The sequence below is a fragment of the Sphaerodactylus townsendi genome, linkage group LG06, assembly GCF_021028975.2.
Source record: "Sphaerodactylus townsendi isolate TG3544 linkage group LG06, MPM_Stown_v2.3, whole genome shotgun sequence".
NCBI classification, from domain to species: domain Eukaryota; kingdom Metazoa; phylum Chordata; class Lepidosauria; order Squamata; family Sphaerodactylidae; genus Sphaerodactylus; species Sphaerodactylus townsendi.
In genome coordinates, this window is record NC_059430.1 from 85015705 (window position 1) to 85036068 (window position 20364).

The 20364-nt window shown below is 42.5% G+C and overlaps 1 protein-coding gene across 1 annotated transcript in view; it reads left to right on the forward strand.

Moving 5' to 3' along the window:
• The window catches only part of LRRK2 (leucine rich repeat kinase 2), a 99953-nt gene that overhangs the window by 40870 nt on the left and 38719 nt on the right, over window positions 1–20364 (forward strand). The window contains exons 19-30 of the mRNA XM_048501593.1: window positions 176–288; window positions 1064–1133; window positions 2189–2409; window positions 4863–5113; window positions 8827–8975; window positions 9573–9666; window positions 11342–11528; window positions 12405–12586; window positions 14805–15034; window positions 15342–15469; window positions 18059–18277; window positions 19792–19993. Of these exons, the coding sequence (XP_048357550.1) occupies window positions 176–288; window positions 1064–1133; window positions 2189–2409; window positions 4863–5113; window positions 8827–8975; window positions 9573–9666; window positions 11342–11528; window positions 12405–12586; window positions 14805–15034; window positions 15342–15469; window positions 18059–18277; window positions 19792–19993 (2046 nt within the window). The remainder of the gene's footprint in view (window positions 1–175; window positions 289–1063; window positions 1134–2188; window positions 2410–4862; window positions 5114–8826; window positions 8976–9572; window positions 9667–11341; window positions 11529–12404; window positions 12587–14804; window positions 15035–15341; window positions 15470–18058; window positions 18278–19791; window positions 19994–20364) is intronic.

Below are 20364 nucleotides of genomic sequence, written 5' to 3' on the forward strand. Positions count from 1 at the left end.
TGGACACACATAAATGTACTGTAAATATCAGTTTCTAATTTTTGTGCTAGAAACAGATCTGGTATGTAAGCCGTCTATTGTCAATTGTGTCTATGTAAGCTGTTATCTGGAATCTAAAAAATTTCCCTCAATTTTAGGTAGACATTCATGGAATATCAATTCTTCTCTTTGACAGGGAGTGAAAGTTCATTTATAACAAAGAAGAAATCCAGCTCTGTGACAGTTGGTGATTTCCACAAAGAAATGGCCTCAGAGGCATGTTCTTCTACTCCCCAAAGGCATTCCATGGTATGACCAATTATTAATCGTTATAAATCAGATGGGGTTAGATCCAAAGCTGCTGTTCCACTGGAATAATGGCACTTGCATCAACAGAATAGCACCGCCCTTTGTGAGGGGTGAACACCCATTCCCTTTATACCCCACTTCATTTGTGGTCCCATGCATTGAAGGAGCCAGTAGGCTGCAGTGGGAGGAAAAGTAGAAAAAGTCGACATTCTGCCACTGTCTGCTTATTATATTTGGATTCCACACAAGAGAGAAAATTAAATCTGTTGTTCTAAAGTATACGACTTGTGTTGTTTCCCCCCAACCTCAGTAACAGATGATACTTTTGTTGCATAAATAAGGGATATAACTGTGGACTGATGTTGAATTACAGAGACTTTCTGTGAACAGTAATGTGTGTGTGTTTTTTTAAGTGGGTCCTGTTCCACAGCTCCCCACTTGAAGCATCAGAGAGTGTGAGTGGTCTTACACACAAAGATCTGTTTGAACGGCAGTAAAACACATTGCACTGAAATCTGAAATGCTCAGTGTACTTGGGGACCTTCTCTTTGCCCTTGCAGCTTGCTCTGTTTGGATAAGCAAATCTTGTCTGACTGAACCAGCTAGAGAGCATGTCTAGACAAGGTGCCATGTATTTGCTATTTCAGTGATTGGGTAGCATTTTCACTGCCTACCAATCTATGAAACAATTGTGCCAGCATGTTTTTGTCTTGTACTGGTTTTAAATGTATCCAGATGCTCTTAAGTGTAATTTTGTTTTTCTGTTACTATACAGGGATCTGGGTCACATTATGAACCTTTAAGGGATCAGAGAAGAAAAATAATGTATTCTGATGAATGCCCCAGTAAGTGAAAAATCATAATAGATTTTTATAAGTCTTATAGGCATTTTTACATTATTCATTCAGTTAACAGCTCTAATAAAGACATGCAGCTAAAAATCAAGAGAATATGGTTTTCACACAGTATAATCTATGCTGCCGTCCAGTGGCTGTTTCATTCAGTTCCCTGTGCTGTGTGGCTGGGCAATCTTTCTACTCATTCTTGACTAAAGCATGCCACATGTAGAGAACAAGTTCACTGCAGATACCACTAGATGGTTATCCTGAGGAAATCAGCCCACACACATGCAGAAAACAAAACAGGATCCTTGGGCCGAGTAGCTGAGGGCAAAATTCTATCCTGACCTGTTAAGTCTGAGCTTGAATGAAATTGCCTTAATAAAAATGTTGCAGCTTACTATCCATAAATTTCCCGATTCTTACAGAATAACATTTTCAGATTATTATGTGGGTGTTTTAAAACCACAGAATGGTTCACAGATGTCTCCCTGTAGGAAAAATTCATGGGGTGGTAGATTATTATCATATTGGGGGTGCTGCGTGGTTTCTGGGCTGTATGGCCGTGTTCTTGCAGCATTCTCAACATGGCCATACAGCCCAGAAACCACACAGCACCCCAGTGATTCTGGCCATAAAAGCCTTCGACAATATATTATCATATTCATTGATGTTTTTGTGGCACTGTTCCAGTATCCATCTGTGAAAGGCATTTTTGCAAGTACAGGTATACTTTTAGAATTGTTTTGTTAGCATGTGTTGTTTGTTACTGGTCTTTGACTGTAATAAATTAATCTGTTCTGCAAGTACAATGTTCTGTAGCTATTTTCTTCAGCTCCCTGCACCCACCACCAAAATGCAGAAATGCAGGGTATTTTCTTTCTGTCAGCATTTTAAAGGCAATTTCTCAACCTGAAGGCTCTCTACTCAGTTAAAAATTATTTTAGTATTCAGTAGTGCAAGTAAGCAATAAATGAAAGCATGGTATAAATAGCACACTTTCCCCCAATAAAACTGGATGCTTCTACATTTATCTCTCTCTCTCTTTTAAAAAAAAATAGAGGGCATTTCTAAATTCCAGTCAAGTTTAAAGAGGTCAGACAGTTTTTCTTCATTGGTCTCTGACAAGGAATATATTAAGTCATTGGATCTTTCATCAAATGAACTGGAGAATATAGATAGCATCTGTCAATGCTCTTCCCTGATAACTCACCTGGAACATCTTGAGAAACTAGAGCTGCATCAGAATGCACTGTCTCATATTCCAGAACAACTTTGTGAGGTGAGTTGTCATGACTATTCTGGTTAAAATATATTGCCTCAATGAATCGGGTCTGCCCAGAATGGAAAAGTTGTATACCATGGTTTGACATTAACCTACATAGCTTGAATGTGCTATTTTGTGTAATGTGTTCGTGCCTAGAAGGACATCCATATTTAATAACTGATAATGGGCAAATTGAGGGTAATGTAATGGATAGTAGGTCAGATTGGGAAGATACATATTCAAATCCTTGCAGAACCATGATGTTTAATTGGGCAACCTCACATGGTGGTTGTAAGGATAAATTTGAGGGTTAGTAGGGTCATGTCTACCTCTGGAATTCCTTGGAGAAAGGGTGAGATAATGTAGTAAATGGACAGCTTTTTGCTAGATTGCATCCTTCCAATATGTATAGAAAATGTGCTACATCAGTTATTGCAAAATAGAAACAATTTCTGATACTCAAGAAAGAGTTTATAAACTATTTTCTGATATAAACAAACTTATGGCTGCATTTCTTGTTGCATGCTTGCCAAATGCTGATGCTGCCCTTATGAAACAACTGCAGGGTGTTCTTATCTTGGGTTGATGTGTCTGCCCCACCTGTTTTTCAATACATTAAAAACCCTCAGTTCCTGCAAGTCCTACTGTGGTTGCTCTGAAACTGCTTTTTCTGCATAGCCCTAATCAATCCTAATAACTTACCATGAGAAACTTACTCTGGTTGTGTCTCAGGCTTTTAAGTACAGCAGAAACAGTAAGCTTCAACAGTTTTATCCTGAAAATGGTTGGAAACTTAAGGTCATATTTATATATTGTTAGCGGAGTTGTTTAATTTAAGACATTTCTGTGCCACTCTTCAACCTCAAGGACCCCAAGATATGTTAACAATGCAGCCTACATTAAAATGGCCCAGGTCATTAAAATATTAAAAGTTAAATGTTACAGCAGAGGAATCTTTTTTGTCTCCCACTTTGAATAAGCTGCCTTTCCTGCAGTGTTTGACTTAAATGTTTTAATTGAGGCTCGAAGGCATGTACCCATCACAGGTTTTCAGTAGGGTTGCCAACTCTAGGTTAGGAGATTCCTGGTGATATAGGGGTAGAGCCTGGGGAAGCTGGGATTTGGAGAGAGAAGAGATCTCAGTAGGATACACTGCTGTGGAATGCACTCTCCAAAGCAGCCATTTTCTCCAACAAAACTGATCTCTGTAGGCTTGAGATCAGTGGTAATTCTCCGAGATCTCCAGATCCCAACTGGAGGTTGGCATCCCCAATTTTAAGGGATGCCAGTAGCCTTCAAACTGGTTGCTGACTTCCACTATTCTGCTGTAATATGAGAAAAAGCTCTAGGAAATAAACTAAATGTATATAATGGAAAGCTTTTCCTGATACACTGGTTCATATGCAAAGATTAACATGTTGGATCGAAGGGTTTATTCAGAATCTGGAAAAAAGGATCACCAAAAAGCAGAAGCTGATCCAGTTGCGCTTAGTCACTACTAAGGGTGCTAGTTAGCCTCGTAGACTGAAGTTCTAAGTCCAGAGAGGGCAACCCTGCCTCCAAGGTAGAGCATGTGCTTATCTCATTGCTTATTGTTTTGTACCTGCCTTCAGGCTCCCATGACCTAGGCACTAAGATGATGATCTCCATTCAGAGGCAGAGCGAGGGGAAACTGCGCCCAGGGCACGCGCACACCCTGCACTCCTGCCACAGCGCTGCCCATCCCAAAACACCCCCTCCACACCCCCTCCACAGCCCAGCCATGCCTCTGCCACAGCTCTGCCCGGGGCGTCACACCCCCACACAGTTGGCGCTACGCCACTATCCCCAGCTAGTGCCTTAGCCCTGTTCTCCCATGGCCTTCCAAGCAGTCCACTCTGGGAGTGGGTACAAGGCATTCCCCCCTCCCAGAAAGCTGGAGCTCCATTCAGCTTTTCCCGTCCATTCAGCTTTTTCCCCTCCCAAAAAGCTGGAGCTCCATTCAGCTTCATAGCCAATTATGACTGTTCCCACTGTCCTCTAGTGCCTTCTTTACCTAGCTACTTACTAGATGATTGTACGCTGTGAAACTGCTGCTTCGTGTTCAGGTCAGTTCATTTCCAGTTAGTTCAAGTTCTGAAGCACTTGCCTGCTGAGTGGTACACAGTGGGAATAAATATCCTTCATAGATTAAAATTGAATATGATTATGGTCAAGAAGTGTAAGTATCACTAGTTGTTAGCAGTGGCAGCACAGGCAGTGATCCATAGATGCTTAATCCCGAGGTAATCAAAGATGTTTCCTGAGAACAATTGATGAGCCTTACTGAGTTAAAGAGATCACTTCACAGCAACAAAAACACACACCATTCTCAAGAATATATGACACCCCCATAGCAGAAGCTCAAGCAAGATGTACCGGTATATATTATATATTTTATATCATTTGGTTTCATACACTAAAATACTGTGTCATCTTTTTTCTTTCAGACTTTGAAACTTTTGAATTACCTGGACCTGCATAGTAATCATTTTACATCTTTTCCCCTATACCTGTTGAAAATGCCTTGTATAGCACACCTTGACATCTCACGCAACGACATTGGCCCTTGCTTTGTTCTAGATTCTAAGATTGTCTGTACCACTCTAAAGCTGCTGAATTTGTCTTACAACCAGTTGTCATGCGTTCCTGAATTTCTGGCTGATGTCGCCAAAAAACTGGAGCACCTTATATTAGAAGGGTGAGAACAGTGTGTGATGGGTGTGATGGGTTTTTTCAAGAGTTGCTAGCATCGCTTAACTGCATGTCAAGGGAGACTTTGTGGATATAGGGTTTTCCTGATGCATATGCATAGAGTTTATTTTTCCTTCTTTTGGCTCTTACACAGTTGTTTCTAGAATATCCTGCAGGTTCCTCTCTGTAGCTTTCCTAGTGATTTTGTTCATCTTGACAGGAAGGTTTTCAGTTCTTTAAGCATATCTAGCAAGGGAAATCAGTACCACTACTCTCCTGTAATATGCTAAGGAAACATTTTTAAGAAGTCCAACACAAGACATAGGACAGGTATACATTGCTATATACATGGAGCGAGTTCAGATAATTATACTTTAGCAAGAAACCTAATTTGTCTGGGATGACGGCTTAAAACATTTCTAAACACTTTAGATGGCCCAAGCCAATTTGATCATGACTGGCACAAATGTGTAATTGATGGGATTGCACACACTCTCCTTATTTGGCACACTGAAATTGTAAGCAGAAGTCTTTAGGTTTAATCAGTTGTGACGTCTGAATGCAGGCATTTTAATGAATGTGGATTGCTTTCTTTTCTAGTAACTAACATTTTAAAATGGGATTAAATTAAAGAATACTAGTTACTGGGGAAGTAAACTCACATTATTGAGACATCCCTGCATCACAGATGTTATGTAGATATCACATTAGAGTTAGATGTAAATTTTGGCTCTTAATGTGCTGGCATGTGAGCCCAACAGTTAACCAGATTCCTGTCTGTTTGTCAAGGTGGAGGCTTCTGAATATAGCCAGAGTATAATAATCAATGGAATTTTGGCTGTAGGCAAATGTGAATTGTAGATGTGTCTGAATAATTGCTAGTCCTAATTTCTTAAATGACAATTGATTTAAGAATAAAGCTTGTAGAATGCAGTTGCTTGAAATAGTTGAGCTGAATTGAGAACTGGTGTGTATGTCATTTAGTCAACTCTTTCCTAAAATGTTGAGAGGCAAAGGAAGCATTAATGAAAGTGAGCTCAGTTTCTTCCTGAGGTATAAGCCTGAATATCTTATTAACGCTGTAACATTTACATAGAAAGGAGTTGTTGTGTTTGCCATTTTATTCCTTTAATAGATAATCAGGAAAACACATTTCTCAGTGGGCACACCATTCAGTTTTTTCAACTAGCTCCTCTGCCTCCTTTCCCTCCTTTCCCTCTGCCTCCATCTCCTTCTCATCCATCTATAGTTTCTAATAGCTGCTAATGCCCCATTGTCAGCCACTGGAGTCTTGTGCACAGCAGTCTTGTGGACAGTGTCAATGTGTGCAGATGGGGATCAGGAGCACTAGCCCTTCCCTTCATTAACAACCCCCAACGCACAATAGCATGCATATATGCCCATGTTCTTACAACCTGTATGTTCATAGGCTCATGATCAGGAACAGAGGTCATGCATGCATAGTTTATATTTATTTACTGGTGTGTATGTCATTTAGTCAACTCTTTCCTAAAATCTAGTGATGGCACTAGAAGTGCAGTGGGAGCAGGCCGGGGCATGGCCAGGGGAGGAGCTGACATTAGTCGGCTTTCTCTCAACTATTCACCAGATTACGCCAGTGGCAGGAAATTTGGACAAGTCTATTCAGCCACATGGAGGCTTCTTGGCAGTGAGGAGGTTGTTTTGATTTGCAAGTTTCCCCGTGCTGCTGGAGCCTTTCCGGGAGAGGCAGTGCCTCAATGCGCCCCAGTAGCCAATCGCGCCTCTCTACCATTTGGATGGGGCTGCTTAATAGCCACATTCCTGTGGCTAAAAACAGATTATAAAATAAAGTTATAAAGATCAGCTCCTTAATTAAAATCTGGGTAAATGTTTTGGCCTGGTGCAAGAAAGAAAGTACAGTAGGTGCCTGACAGGCCTGAAGGGATATGACATTGCATAGACAATGTGGCACCACTGGAAAAAACCCTTTCTCTGGTTGTTGCCTGAGTGAAGGTGAAGGCACACATAGCAGGACTGGACAGTATGGGAGGCGGAGGTCCTTCCAGTACCAAGCCCCCAACCATTTTAAAGGTAAGAAGACCCATCATTTTGAATTGTGCTTGGAAACAAGTGGGCATCCTGAGTGGCTCTTTCAGCACTGGGATGATATGATTGCTGTGTACCGCCGCTGAAGCAGTCCAGATGCCACATTTTGGATAAACTGAAGTGTCTGATATGAGGAAAAGAAAAGATGGATGAATTATGGCTTGAGACATGCCAGGTTATAGAGTGAGAGCCGAATAAAAGAAAAATAAAAAGTAGGGGTTGCCGCTTCCGTCAAGAGGGTATCGATATCTTAATGGGAATTTTCCAATCAGTTCACTGTTCACTGACTACTGGTGACTACTTGTCAAAAACATCTTTTCGGGCTTGTTAGCTCACACAGTTGAGCTGTGAATCTGAAATGGGGGGAAGAACTCACTCTCACCCTGCAAAGATCCATTGATACTGTCCAATGATTGGTTGAAGAGTGAAGAAGTTATGGTCAGCAGTTTTCTATAAGTGTAGTTAGTGAGAAGAATCCCTTATCCTTTCCTTCCTATCCCTCCTTACTGTCAAGATAATATTTGTATTATGCTCTGGAAACTCTATGCCTTAAGAATCAACCATGTTGGGTTAGGATTCCAGTAAATAAGATAGCTTTTTTGTACTGTATTTGCAATCCAACTAAACTTCTTTATGCTCTGCTGAATTATGCTTCCTTAAACAGCCCTCTTCAATAAAGCCATAGAGTGGTGGAAAAGTTGGTTAAGAGTAGCGGAATTCTAATGTTCAGATCCAGGGTTGTTTTTTCTTGCTGCTCCATTATGCAAAGCCTGTTAAGTAACCTTAGTTGTGCCTGCCAGCTCCTCAGAACTCTTTCAGCCCCACCTACCTCACAAGGTGTCTATTGTGGGGAGTGGAGAGGAAGGCAATGTTATGCCACTTTTAGACTCCTTAAAAACCAGCTCTTCTTTATGATGCGGGTGTTATTCAGGGAATTACTAGAACCATGGCAGGTAAATTTGGTTATGTTACTGCACCAAGGGAGGATCAGCCTTGTAGATGCCAACTCAGAGAACTGGAGGTGGTGTATAAGGTGGGTGAAGTTTGGGGAAGAAGAAGAGTTTAGATTTATACCCCCCTTCCCTCCTGCAAGGAGACTCAAAGGACTTGCAAACTCCTTTCCCTTCCTTTCCCCACAACAGACACCTTGTGAGGTAGTTGGGACTGACAGAGTTCTGAGAGAACTGTGACTAGCCCAAAGTCACCCAGCAGGAATGTAGGAGTGAGGAAACAAATCCAGTTCTCCAGATAAGACTTCACCGCTCATGTGGAGGTGTGGGGAAATCAAACCCAGTTCTCCTGATTAGGATCCACCTGCTCTTAACCACTACACCATGCTGGGAGGGGGGATCTCAGTGGGGTATACTGCCATAGAGTCCATTCTCAGAATCAGCTGTTTTCTCCAGGAGAACTGATCTCCAGAGGAACTGATCTCCAGGCCCTCCTTGGAGACTGGCAGCCCTAGCAGGGGTAAGTTGTAGTGTAGAGAGATTCTCCCATTAGTGGATAAGGTAGTTGAATGCTGTGTTGGACAACTGCAACCAGACCCTTGTCTGTGACCCATTACTATATTTTTATTTACTTGTCATATGGTTATGTGTTCTAATTCGTGTTTTTTCCCTTTCTATCTAGTAACAAGATTCCAAGTATATCCTCATCTATACATTTGAAAGAACTGAAGGTTTTAAACATTAGTAAAAATGATATACATTTCCTTGTTGAGAATTTTCTGAAGGAGTGCTTGAAACTAGAGATATTAAATGCTGGGATGAATTTACTTAGTGAGTAACACTTCCAGAAATTGGGAAGGGGGAGCAGTTGTGGAAAACTGAGTTGATACATGTAGAGAGAAAACTCTTTATGTTTATGGTTTGCAATTATGTTTGTCACAACTATAATACATTTATAAGGTTATAAGCAATGTTGTGCTGTTTTTAGACTGCATCTTTTTAATATTATATGTCACATAGTGAGTTTTGGGGGGCACAGAGGTGACTGATTTATTATGACTGAATAGTCTCAGTAGTTGCTATTATAATGCCTAGAGGATAAATCCCCCACTTCTGTATATTTTTAAAAAGGAAAACTGCTAATCTTAAAAATGTGCTTGCAAAATGCTTTGTTACATGTGTAGTAGTGCTGTTGTATCTGCACCTGTGTATAAAGGCCTTGTTAAATGTGACCCTAATGTTGCCAGGTTAAAAATCATGAACTGAGGTGCAGTGTCCCACACAAAGCTATCCTATAGGCTCATGTCGAAGGTGAGATTTAATCTTAATGTGTCTGGACATGGTTAGAACTGAAAGAAAAACTAAAAATTCTCTATTTGATCTCTGAATTCTCATATTGTCTGACACCATTTATTTTTCTATTTTTAGATACTATACCAGACCTGCCATCCAACATAACTACATTGAAATTATGTCAGAATAGTTTTTCTAGTATTCCAGAAGCAATTCTTCTTCTCCCTCAGTAAGTTATTACTGCATTTCCCTTTCATTGAGCATTTCATAGGTAAGCAAAGTATGAATACGGGGGAGGGGCCTCGGGGGGGAAACACGGAGTGTGCCCTGGGCGCACTCCTACCCAGCTATGCTTCTGATCCTCATCTTTCAACGTATCCCAACCCACATCTCTGCAGCCTCTCCCACCATTGAGCCGCAGACCCAAAAACACGTAAGTGTCACTCTGGGAGCAGGAGGGAGGTGGGGGTCGGTGCAGTCCCGCTAAAGCCCATTGCAGGGAAGGTGCTTCCTCTTTGACCCTTTGCTAGGGTTCATTTATTTATTTTTATATGTACACCCCACCCTACCCCAAAAGATGATCTGGTACTTGACGGGCATCCAGTGTAGATATTCTAGGACCAGTATTATATGGTCTCTGCTGCCTGCTCCTGTAAACTGCATTTTGGATAAGTTTTAATTTCCAGATCAGTAAGAAAGGTAGGCCAGCGTAGAGCAAGTTGCAGTAATCTTGCTTACCTATGACCATCGCATGGATGACTGCAACGAGGTCAGATTGGGAGAGGTAGGGGCCAACTGCCTAGCCTGGTGAAGGTGGGAAAATGCAGTCTGGGCTGTTCTTGTGACCTGGTCCTCCAACAAAAGGGTAGAGTCCAAGGTCATGCCAACACTCTTCACTGATGAGGCCAGAGGCATATTGGGGGGAAATGGCGCCCAGGGACAGCACCTGCAGGAGTGTATCGCATACCCTGCAGCTGCCAGAAAAAAAAGGAATCTACATAGGAACCTATAGGCAACGAAAGGCATTCAGACTTTGTATTAAGAAGCACAAAAGATTAACTGTCGTGGCTTAATCCATCCTGAAAAATCTGCAGTTTGCAGGAACATGTAACATTAAACAAAACTGGACATAACATTTTATTTGAGAACACTGAAATTCTGGACAATTCAGAAGGTTACTATGTCAGACTGCACAGGGAGGTCATTGAAATTCACAAACACCAAGACAACTTCAACAAGAAAGAAGAGACTCTGAAAAGTAACAAATCGTGGCTACCAGTACTTAAAAAATGGACTGATAACCCCACCCGTACTACAATGCACTCAACCATACCTTTGCATAGCAAGTTCCACCCAAACACTTAATGATTGGTTCCCCATCCTGGGACATGAACAATGTACCCCACTAAACTTTCCCTTCTCACTAGACACAGCGTGAAACAGACTTTTCTCTGTGATACACCTCTGAAGATGCCAGCCACAGATGCAGGTGAAACGTTAGGAACAAGATCTACCAGACCATGGCCACACAACCCGGAAAATCCATCACAACCAGTTGAATCCGGCCATAAAAGCCTTCAACAATAGAAAATTAATCTTGTACTTCTATTCAAGTATTTTCCAGTAAGCTGTAGCAGCAAATACAGCTGATAATAATGATGATAAAAATTATAATAAGGTGTCTTTATGCAGTTCCAGCTATTGTTGCTATGACAGTCTGGGCAAGGTGACACACCGTAGCCTCATTTTCCAAGCATGGGTGGATCTACAGATTTCTGAGCTATCTGTGCTCCTCCTCATGAGGAATGCTGTGTGGCTTCTGGCCTCCTCTGTGATTTACATATAGTATTTAAATTCTAATTAGTTAATGGTACTTGTATTCATGGTCAATATTTTTTTTTAAGTTTGCGTTCAGTAGATTTGAGCAACAATAAAATCATAAGCCTGCCTGGGCCTGTGCACTGGAAATCCTCTAATTTAAGGGAGCTATTATTCAACTGTAATAAAATAGACATTCTTGACTTGAATGAAAAACCTTTTTCGTGGTTTCGACTTGAGAAGCTGCACCTATCCCACAATCAGTTAAAAGAGGTAAATATGACCTTGACCATCAACTTGAGTTTGTCAACCTATTGGGTGGGCAGGGCCAAAGTCTAATATGTCAGTGATTGAATGTATGAAGTCTGAGTAGTGGTAGGAGAACCAAGTCCAGAGTTGGAGAAGTGGGTGACCTGAATTCCACGAAGGGACAAGTGGCTAACATAGTTATGAGACAAGTGATATAGAAGGCTTCTTGATCTTAGCAAGTCACAGATCCAAGTTGGTTTTCAGACAGTCTCGAGACTTCAGCAAGGTCTGAGCCATGAGCTGCTCATCCTATTTAACTGTTCTCCTTTCCGGTAGCCCAGTTCAGAGTGGAATGTTGTTATTCATACATACTTTTAAAGAGGATAGAAAGAAAGCATTATGCCAGAATTAGGATTTTCAGTGTGGGCCTTGTGGGGAAGCGGAGCATCAAATGTCTCAAAGCACCTTAATGCCAAACAGAGTAAAATAAAATACCATATTATAGTGTGTATTGGAACTGTGTGAGGAAAAAAGAAAGTCTTATAAATTATGTTTCTATTCCAGATTACAACTGTTTGCTCAAGGAATAGCATAGTCATAGTGCAGTGGTGGTGAACCTTTGGCACTCCAGATGTTATGGACTACAATTCCCACCAGGGACTGATGGGAATTATAGTCCATAACATCTGGAGTGCCAAAGGTTCACCACCACGGTCATAGTGTATTCTTTGTAGGAACTGTATGCTATTTCATCAAAATATAGATCTAAACACAAAAAACAGGCAATAAACACTGAAATTAAAGAAAGGATGCATATTATTCAGTTTGATATGTTTCATTCAGTTTGATATGTTTAATTAATTATACTTTTTTGATAGTGATATATGTCATTCTCTCTAGATCCCCCCTCAGATTGGATTTCTATGTAACTTGACATCTCTTGATGTCAGTTATAATCCAGATTTAAGATCCTTCCCTGATGAAATGGGAAAGTTGTCCAAAATCTGGGACCTCCCTTTAGAAGGGTTACATCTTAATTTGGATTTCAAGCATGTAGGATGGAAAGCCAGGGATATTATAAGGTTAGTTACCCATACATTACTGTGGTTTATGAGTATGTGCATGCATGAAGAATATTTTAAAAATCTATACTACAATAGTGTGTTTTTTCTAGTTTAGCTTATGTGCTGCTAAATAATGCCTTGGGGAAGTTCATATAACTAGTTTGAGATAGAGGCAGTGGCATATGGCCCCAGGGACATGGGGTAACTCATGGGGTAACATGGGCCTTTTGGTCACGTGGGGGCGCCGAATGCCTCCCCCCACGTGATCAATCGGTTTGCACCTTTGGCCGGAGGCGAGGTGCTGAGCCAAGCGCACGACCTGCAGCCAGCTCCCAGTCACTAGGAGCTGACTGTAGACTGTGGTGCCCGGCGCCCTGCTCAGCTTCTCGCTTCCAGCTGGAGGCGCAAAGCTGAGCCAGCCGCCAAAGCTCCCAGTCCTGCCTACCCCAGCTGCGGGGGAAAGACTGGGAGCCCCTGCAGCCCCAGTGGCCAGCTCAGCTTCTTGGCTCCAGTTGGAGGCCCAAAGCTGAGCCGGCTGCCAGGGCTCCCAGTCCTACCTTCCCCAGCTGGGGAGGACAAGACTGGGAGCCCTTGCCTCCCTGACAGGTGTGCCGGTGGAGGAGAGGCCTCGTGCACCGCAGCAGGCATCTCCCCTGCTGGTGCAACTGGTGGGGGGCTCTGATGGGCAGAGGTGGAAGGAGTCTTGCCTCCCCAGTCCTGCCTTCTCTGCCTGGGGAGGGAAGGACTAGAAGCCCCTGCAGCCCTGGTGGCTGGCTCAGCTTCTCACCTCCGGTCAGAGGTGAGAAGCTGAGCCGGCCACTGGAATAGCCAGCCCTGTCTTCCCCAGCTGGGGAGGGAAGGACTATGAGCCCCTGCCTCCCTGACAGGCACACCGACAAGGAAGAGGCCTCGTGCACCGTGGCGTGACCGGGGGGGCTCTGACGGGCAGAGGTGCCTCTCCTGCCTTTCCCGGCTGGGGGAGGGGGGCAATTGCTCTGACGGGCAAAGGTGGGGGGGTGCACTGGAGCAAGTATTGTCTCCAGGCTCTGTTCCTCCCCCATGATCCTCTGGATAGGGGTGAAGAGAGAGAAAAATATGGAAGTATCGATTTGAATACTTTGTTATAACATTTTAAACTGTTTCTGAATAGAATTAGATAATTAGCAACGAAAAGAAAATTTCCTGCAGCTCCCAGGGATCCATCTGGGCCAGCTCATTCAAGGCCACAGGCTGTAAGCCATGGACTGAAAGATAAGAGCCAAGAACACTTCAGCTGTTGCTTTTCAGCTTGTACTGCTGGCAATGCCCAGGCTCTAATACCTGAGTGCATGGCTGCTCAATGCCACTTTAAATATCACACTTCTCTCCAACAGAGGTCTATTTTTCTTTGCCACATTCCTTCATGTATTTCAGGAGGGACATTTAGAGAATTCCCTGCTCTGTTATAAGACAGTTCTGGGTGAATGTTCTGGGTGAATAGTAAAACAACTATTGGGAAGGTGGTCCTCTATGGTGTCTTCCATTGAGAGCTTCACACCTGCCTCCTTAACTCAGTGAGTTTGCTAATCTTCCAACGTGGGACTGCTCAGGAGTCACAAAGATGAAAAACAGGGTTGCGCTTAATTGTAACTGTTGTTCATCGAGTGGTCTTCTGTAGCAGGCACACATCCCTCCCTCCTGCCCTGTTGTGAACTCTCTGGAACTTTTGTTTTTTGGGGTCTCCAGCAGCGGCATGGAGAGAACTGAGGGAGTAGCACCCCTCCGCTTGGTCCTGTGATTATTTTGGCAGGAAAGCACCAGAAGGTGCTCCTAGTCTGCCATAAAGCTTTTAAAATATTTTCTGCGACTGGCCTGTACATTCATAGTCCCCCAATGTGTGCCAGCACAGAAGACCACTCTATGAACAGTTACAGGTAAATGCTGTAACAGTTACAGGTAAGTGCTGTTTTTTTTCGGGGGCGGGGGCGGCAGCATAGGTTTTGGATAGTCCCCTATAACTGCCTTTTTTACATTTGCCTCCTTGCGTGCAGCCAACTTTGACTAAGATAAAAAACACTGGTCAAACTTTTGATGATTTTCCTCTTAAGTTAATCTTATGAGCATTTCTGTATTAACAATCACAAAAAAAATCTGTATTTATAGTCCCTTCACAAATCAGAAATGTGTTTCTGTTTGACTGTTAAAGACATCCTAAAGTATCATTGCGAAGCTTTTTTAAAAACCAAAATTATTCCAGGTTTCTTCAACAGCGTTTAAAGAAAGCAGTCCCTTATAACCGGATGAAACTCATGATTGTTGGGAATACTGGCAGTGGCAAAACTATGGTCTTGAATCAACTAATGAAAACCAAACGACCAGAACTGGGAATTCAGAAGGCTACTGTGGGCATTGATGTGAATGACTGGAAAGTTCAAGTAAAGGCCAAAGTAAAAAAAGAAGTAGTATTAAATGTCTGGGATTTTGCAGGTATTTCACATTTATATTCATCAGATGCCTAGTTTGGAAAAATAGTAGGCATGTAGAATCCACACACAGCAGGAAAGTGGGATAGCACCCAGTCACCTTTTGTGTGTGCCTTTCACTGTTCCAGAAGTGAGCTAACTTACTTCCTGTTTGTTTATTTGTAAGATTTCTGTCCTGCCTCTTCAGAGATGCTGCTGGCGGCAGATTATACAGTAAAACCTAGTAAAAACATAAAACACTGTAACAGCCTTTAACAATTAATACGCGATTACCATATTCATACTGTATGTATGTATTATGTGTTGTATAGGCCAAGAGGAATTCTACAGTGCTCACCCTCACTTTATGACCCAGAGAGCTCTGTACCTTGCTGTTTATGACCTCAGTAAAGGTGAAGCTGAAGTGGATGCTATGAAGCCATGGCTATTTAACATCAAGGTAACGCACAAACATGCACACACAGGCATATTAACAAAGATAATTGATACTGTAAAGAGTCTGTAAGTCTGTCTTTGGCATTAACATTTGTTCTTACAATATGTATAATGTATTGTCGAAGGTTTTTGCCACCAGAATCACTAGGTTGTGTTGGTTTTCTGGGTTGTCTGGCCGTGTTCCAGTAGCATTTTCTCCTGACGTTTCGCCTGCATCTGTGGCTGGCATCTTCAAAGGATCTGATGGTAGTAAAGCAAGTGGAGTATATATACCTGTGGAATGTTCAGGGTGGGAGAAAGAACCATTTGCATAGTTTAAAAGTGTTAAGGGTGCAATTTGCAAGTGTAATTTGCATGTGTTAAGTGGAATCCACCTATTTTAGCATATGTATGTAACACTGAAGTTGCATAATCAATTAGTGAGGGCATCTGCATAGCATATGTATAATAGTGTGACGGTTTAGACCCTGTGTATTGTCATGGAGATCCCACCTTTGTACTACCTGTGTTTCTATAGTCTTTAGAACATTGATAGAAACTACAATGAAAAGCATAGGAAGGAACTATTAGCATCTGCTCCTGAGCTTTGGAATCTCCCCTCTGTATTGTCTTCTGCTGGAGAGGGGCAGCTATGAGGAAATACATTTTGACATTGCACTGACATATAGCTGCCAGGAAGAGAAGAGAGCCACTGCTGAGCAGTCGTGGTACAGCTTGCTGGCTGAAAGTACCGTGAGCTGTGAGCAGTACTTGCATGAGCACAGAGTTACCGTGAGCTGTGAGCAGTACTTGCATGAGCACAGAGATATCATTGCCAAGCATCAGGATGGCCACATCAGCCTCACTTATTTGATTTGTTTTTAGGAGGGAGGTAGAGTATAAACTGAGTTTAGGAACCTGTAGGAAGGAAGCAAGAATGCAAGGGGAAGGACCTATAGATAGGAACAAGCAACAGAAAGGGAGTGAAAAATGAGAAGAGACTGAACAGGATCTGGCAGTTAATCCTAGGCACTGGGTTACACTGAACACAGACACCATCCCTAGGTCCCTGTAACAGATCAGAGGAGGCTCCTTCCATAAGAAAATATGAAAGGAAGGCTACTCACTTCCTGTGAATAGAAAAATGTCCAAGCAATGCAGAGAAACTCTAGTAAGCATGTTTTTCTCCAGCTTTTAAAAAATGTGATTTTTTATTTATAGCCCCCTTTTTCCCATGGTGGACTTAGCACAGCTTATAACACATACATAGATTAAAACACATCAGCTCCTGGTTGCCACTCTAGTGTCACTATAACCAGACTACTTGAGGGAAATGAGAAAGATGGAGGGAAGAAGAAGGGAAAGGAAAGTGAAAGGGACAAGGAAGGGATAGGGAGAAAGGACAGTGCAGGGGCCTCAGCTAGTGCAGGATCCAGGGCTAACGCTCCCTCCAGCTCCTCCTTTCTGTCAGTCGTGTTTTAGGAAGGGTCTCAAAATTCAGGGATGAGAAAGGTTGGACCCTCTGGCCAGCAAGCCCCTTCTGACTGACATGGGATTGGTATGACCCTTTCTCCCTGACCTTCCCTGGCTGGTGTAATAAAGCCTTGTTTCTGAGGGAAGATTGACCCTGGACTCCTTCAAGCCCATGGTGATTGAAAGGAATCTGGACCACTAGCCTCCCTGGATGAGCCTTCTCTTCTGCCCCACCCTCCAGTGAGGTTTCAAGAGGCTGCTCTGTCTGTTTGCACAACCCTCAGCTGCTACTGGCCTTTTTCTCTGACCTGTTCCCAGGTTTGGCTTGCTGCCTGATCCCCATCTCCCAAATGAGACCTGTGCTGGGCCTGCCAGTCTCTGAGGTTGTTCCCTGGAGATATACTTCTAGGCATGGCTTCACCACTGCTCCTTTCCCCACAGCCTCTTGTTGGGCTGCCTGTCCCCCTTCTGCCTAGATGAAGTTGTTCCCTCTGGGGCAGGTTAGTGCAGGGATGGAATTGTCATCCCAACAATTTAAAAATATAAAGAGGAAAATAGACTGACTTCTCCTGGGCTCTGTGTTTGGGAAATTCCTGGAAATTTTGGGGTGGGGCTTGGGAAGGGGAGGGGCAGGACTATAGCAGGCTGTAGTACCATAGACTCCATCTAGGGCTGCCAGTTATGGGTTGGGAAATACCTGGAGATTTTGGGGTGAAGCCTGAAGAGGGAGGGGTTAGGGAAGGAGAGGGACCAGTGGAATATAATGCCATAGAGTCCACTTTCCAAAGCAGCCATTTTCTCCAGGTAAACTGATCTCTGATGCCTGGAAATCAGTTGTAATATCGGGAAATCTCCAACCACCATCTGGAGGCTGGCAACACTAAATCTGCCCCCCAAAGCTGCCATTTTCTCCAGGAAAACAGCTCTTTTGCCTGGAAATCATTTTGTAATTCCAAGAGGTCTCCAGGTCCCAACTTGAAGCTGGTAACCCTATGCCAGGGACAGCTCTTTCTAGAGGAAGGAATTTATATGAAATAGTTCTAAAATGAGTGGAGTGACTCAAGCAGGGGAAACACCCCCCAACAAACCTAAAAGTGAATGAAAGTCCTAATCTCATACTGTGATTAATCGTCTTTTTTAGGCCCGAGCATCATCATCCCCTGTGATTCTCATTGGCACCCATTTAGATGTATCTAATGAAAAGCAGCGTAAAGCTTGTGTCAGCAAAATTACCAAGGAACTGCTGAATCAGAGGGGATTTCCAGTAATTCAGGATTACCATTTTGTGAATGCTACAGAAGAGTCTGATGCCATGGTCAAACTTCGAAAAACTATCATAAAGGAGTGTCTAAATTTCAAAGTAAGCTATGTTACTTTAAGTATGTGTGCAAGTATATGTCATACAGACACACAATTTTAATTATTTTAGCCATATTTGCTAGCAATTATACCATTGTATTGAAACTTTATGGTTCCATCAATCACCACTTTAGCTAAGAGCACAATCATTCTCTGACAGAGGAAAGCTCAGAGAAAAATAATCCCTAGAGAGCAGGAAATGAAACCTTTGCCTGTACAATAATGGGTGAGAGTGGCTTGGAAATCATAATTTTGGATTCTGTACTGTATAGGGTTACCAGATCCCCGCTGGGGGCAGGGGATTCCCTGCTTTGGGTCCCCTTCCCCTGGCACTGTCTAGCTGGCCCACAGGGGTCATTTCAGGCGTAAAATGAGGCCTAGGTCTCGACATCAATGATATCACTTCTAGAAGTGACCTCATCATGTCAATGACATTGAGGAAGATGCTCTGGTATTTAGAGTGCAGTACAAACAGCTTCTACCATACAGTTTTCTCCCAGATACCAGATATTTTGGTGTTGCTGACATGATGATGTCACTTCCAGAAATGATATCATTACCTCAATGCCAGCCTCCCACTACAGTTGGTTAGTCGCCATCCCTACCCCTCATCCGCTGCTGGTTGCCTGGGGATATCTGACAGCCATAGCATTATGATACATCAGTAAAAAGAAATATATTATAAAAGGACGGCTCACAGAGGCTCAGAGAGGAGAAGAAATCGTATCCCTTGCTGGCTCCTGCGTTGTCCTCTTCTTGCTTCCTATATCCCTCTGCTTTTGAGCAGACTAGGGTACTATTTGACATTTGAATCAAAGATGATACTCTAGATTGGACACAGGATTTCTGTGTATCAATCTTCTTGCAGGGGGGTTGGATATCTATGCAGATGTAACTTTTTAAAACCAAGTTCAAAAGGTTAAATAAGGAAAATGCAACATTCAAAGTAATAAATAATTATCACATTATTTGCTTACTAATATAATCAGAATTATTCTTATGAACTATGATAATAACTTTTCACACATAGAAACATTTTGTGCTTAATGTTTTTGATGTTGCAACCTTGTTCCAGTATTTATGAAATGGCTGCCACTGTTGGATATATATTTCTTGAAGGTAAAGCTTACTCTCCCTCAAATGTTTTTACTATGAGTGTAAAAATGTCATACTCCCAAGTTTTCCAAAGCCAAACATCAATTTTAGGTAAACTCTTCTCCTGCTCCAGTTGCTCCAAGAGAGTGGAGCCATAACCCTTAATCACTGTTATGGACTCATAGTGGGGTGTGTACCCCAGAGAAAAGAGGCTGGGGTAAGAAAGGGCGCAATCTGCTCCTCCTCCTTCCTTGCCTATGGTTTGTCATTACATCTCACCAAAGATAACCATGGTTAAGTGCAGCCAGGGTAGGTGCGGATATTGATCACAAATGACGCGGACAACTGTGAGGTAGTTCTACCAGCTATTAAGAACAGTGTCTGAACAATGCATTTCTATGCCTGACCAAAATTATGCAGCTGAGAGACCAGCCAGTTATTGGGCAGCTAATCCCAGACAGCTATTTGGAACTGGAGAAGAAGATTCTCGAGGCACGTTCTAATGTTCCAACAGAATTTCCTGTGATTGACCAGAAACAATTATTAGAACTGGTACAAGAAAATAAACTACAATTGGATGAAAATGAGCTCCCTCATGCTATCCATTTTCTGAATGAATCAGGTAATTATGAATCAGGTAATATATCTTAGAAAGATAATAAACACTCAGAAGATAAAGATCTTCCTTCTCATTTGTCAGGAGAGCAAAGATCCATAACTCTTTCAGGTCAATTGCTAAATGCACAAAAACAGATTTTATGTAGTTGTGGTAACTTCAGAATCAGATTATTGCTTGCGTAGGCACTGTCCATGATACCTGATTTCATTCCATTATTTAGCTCACACAAGTTTTCTGAGAAGGCAGCTGTTACTCAGCATCATATTCACATACCATTAGTTCAGGATGTGACCACATCCTCCTGAGGGTGGCTGACAAAAGTCATCTATCCATGGGAGGCCTTTCAAAGAGACAGTTCTCACTGCAGTGATAAC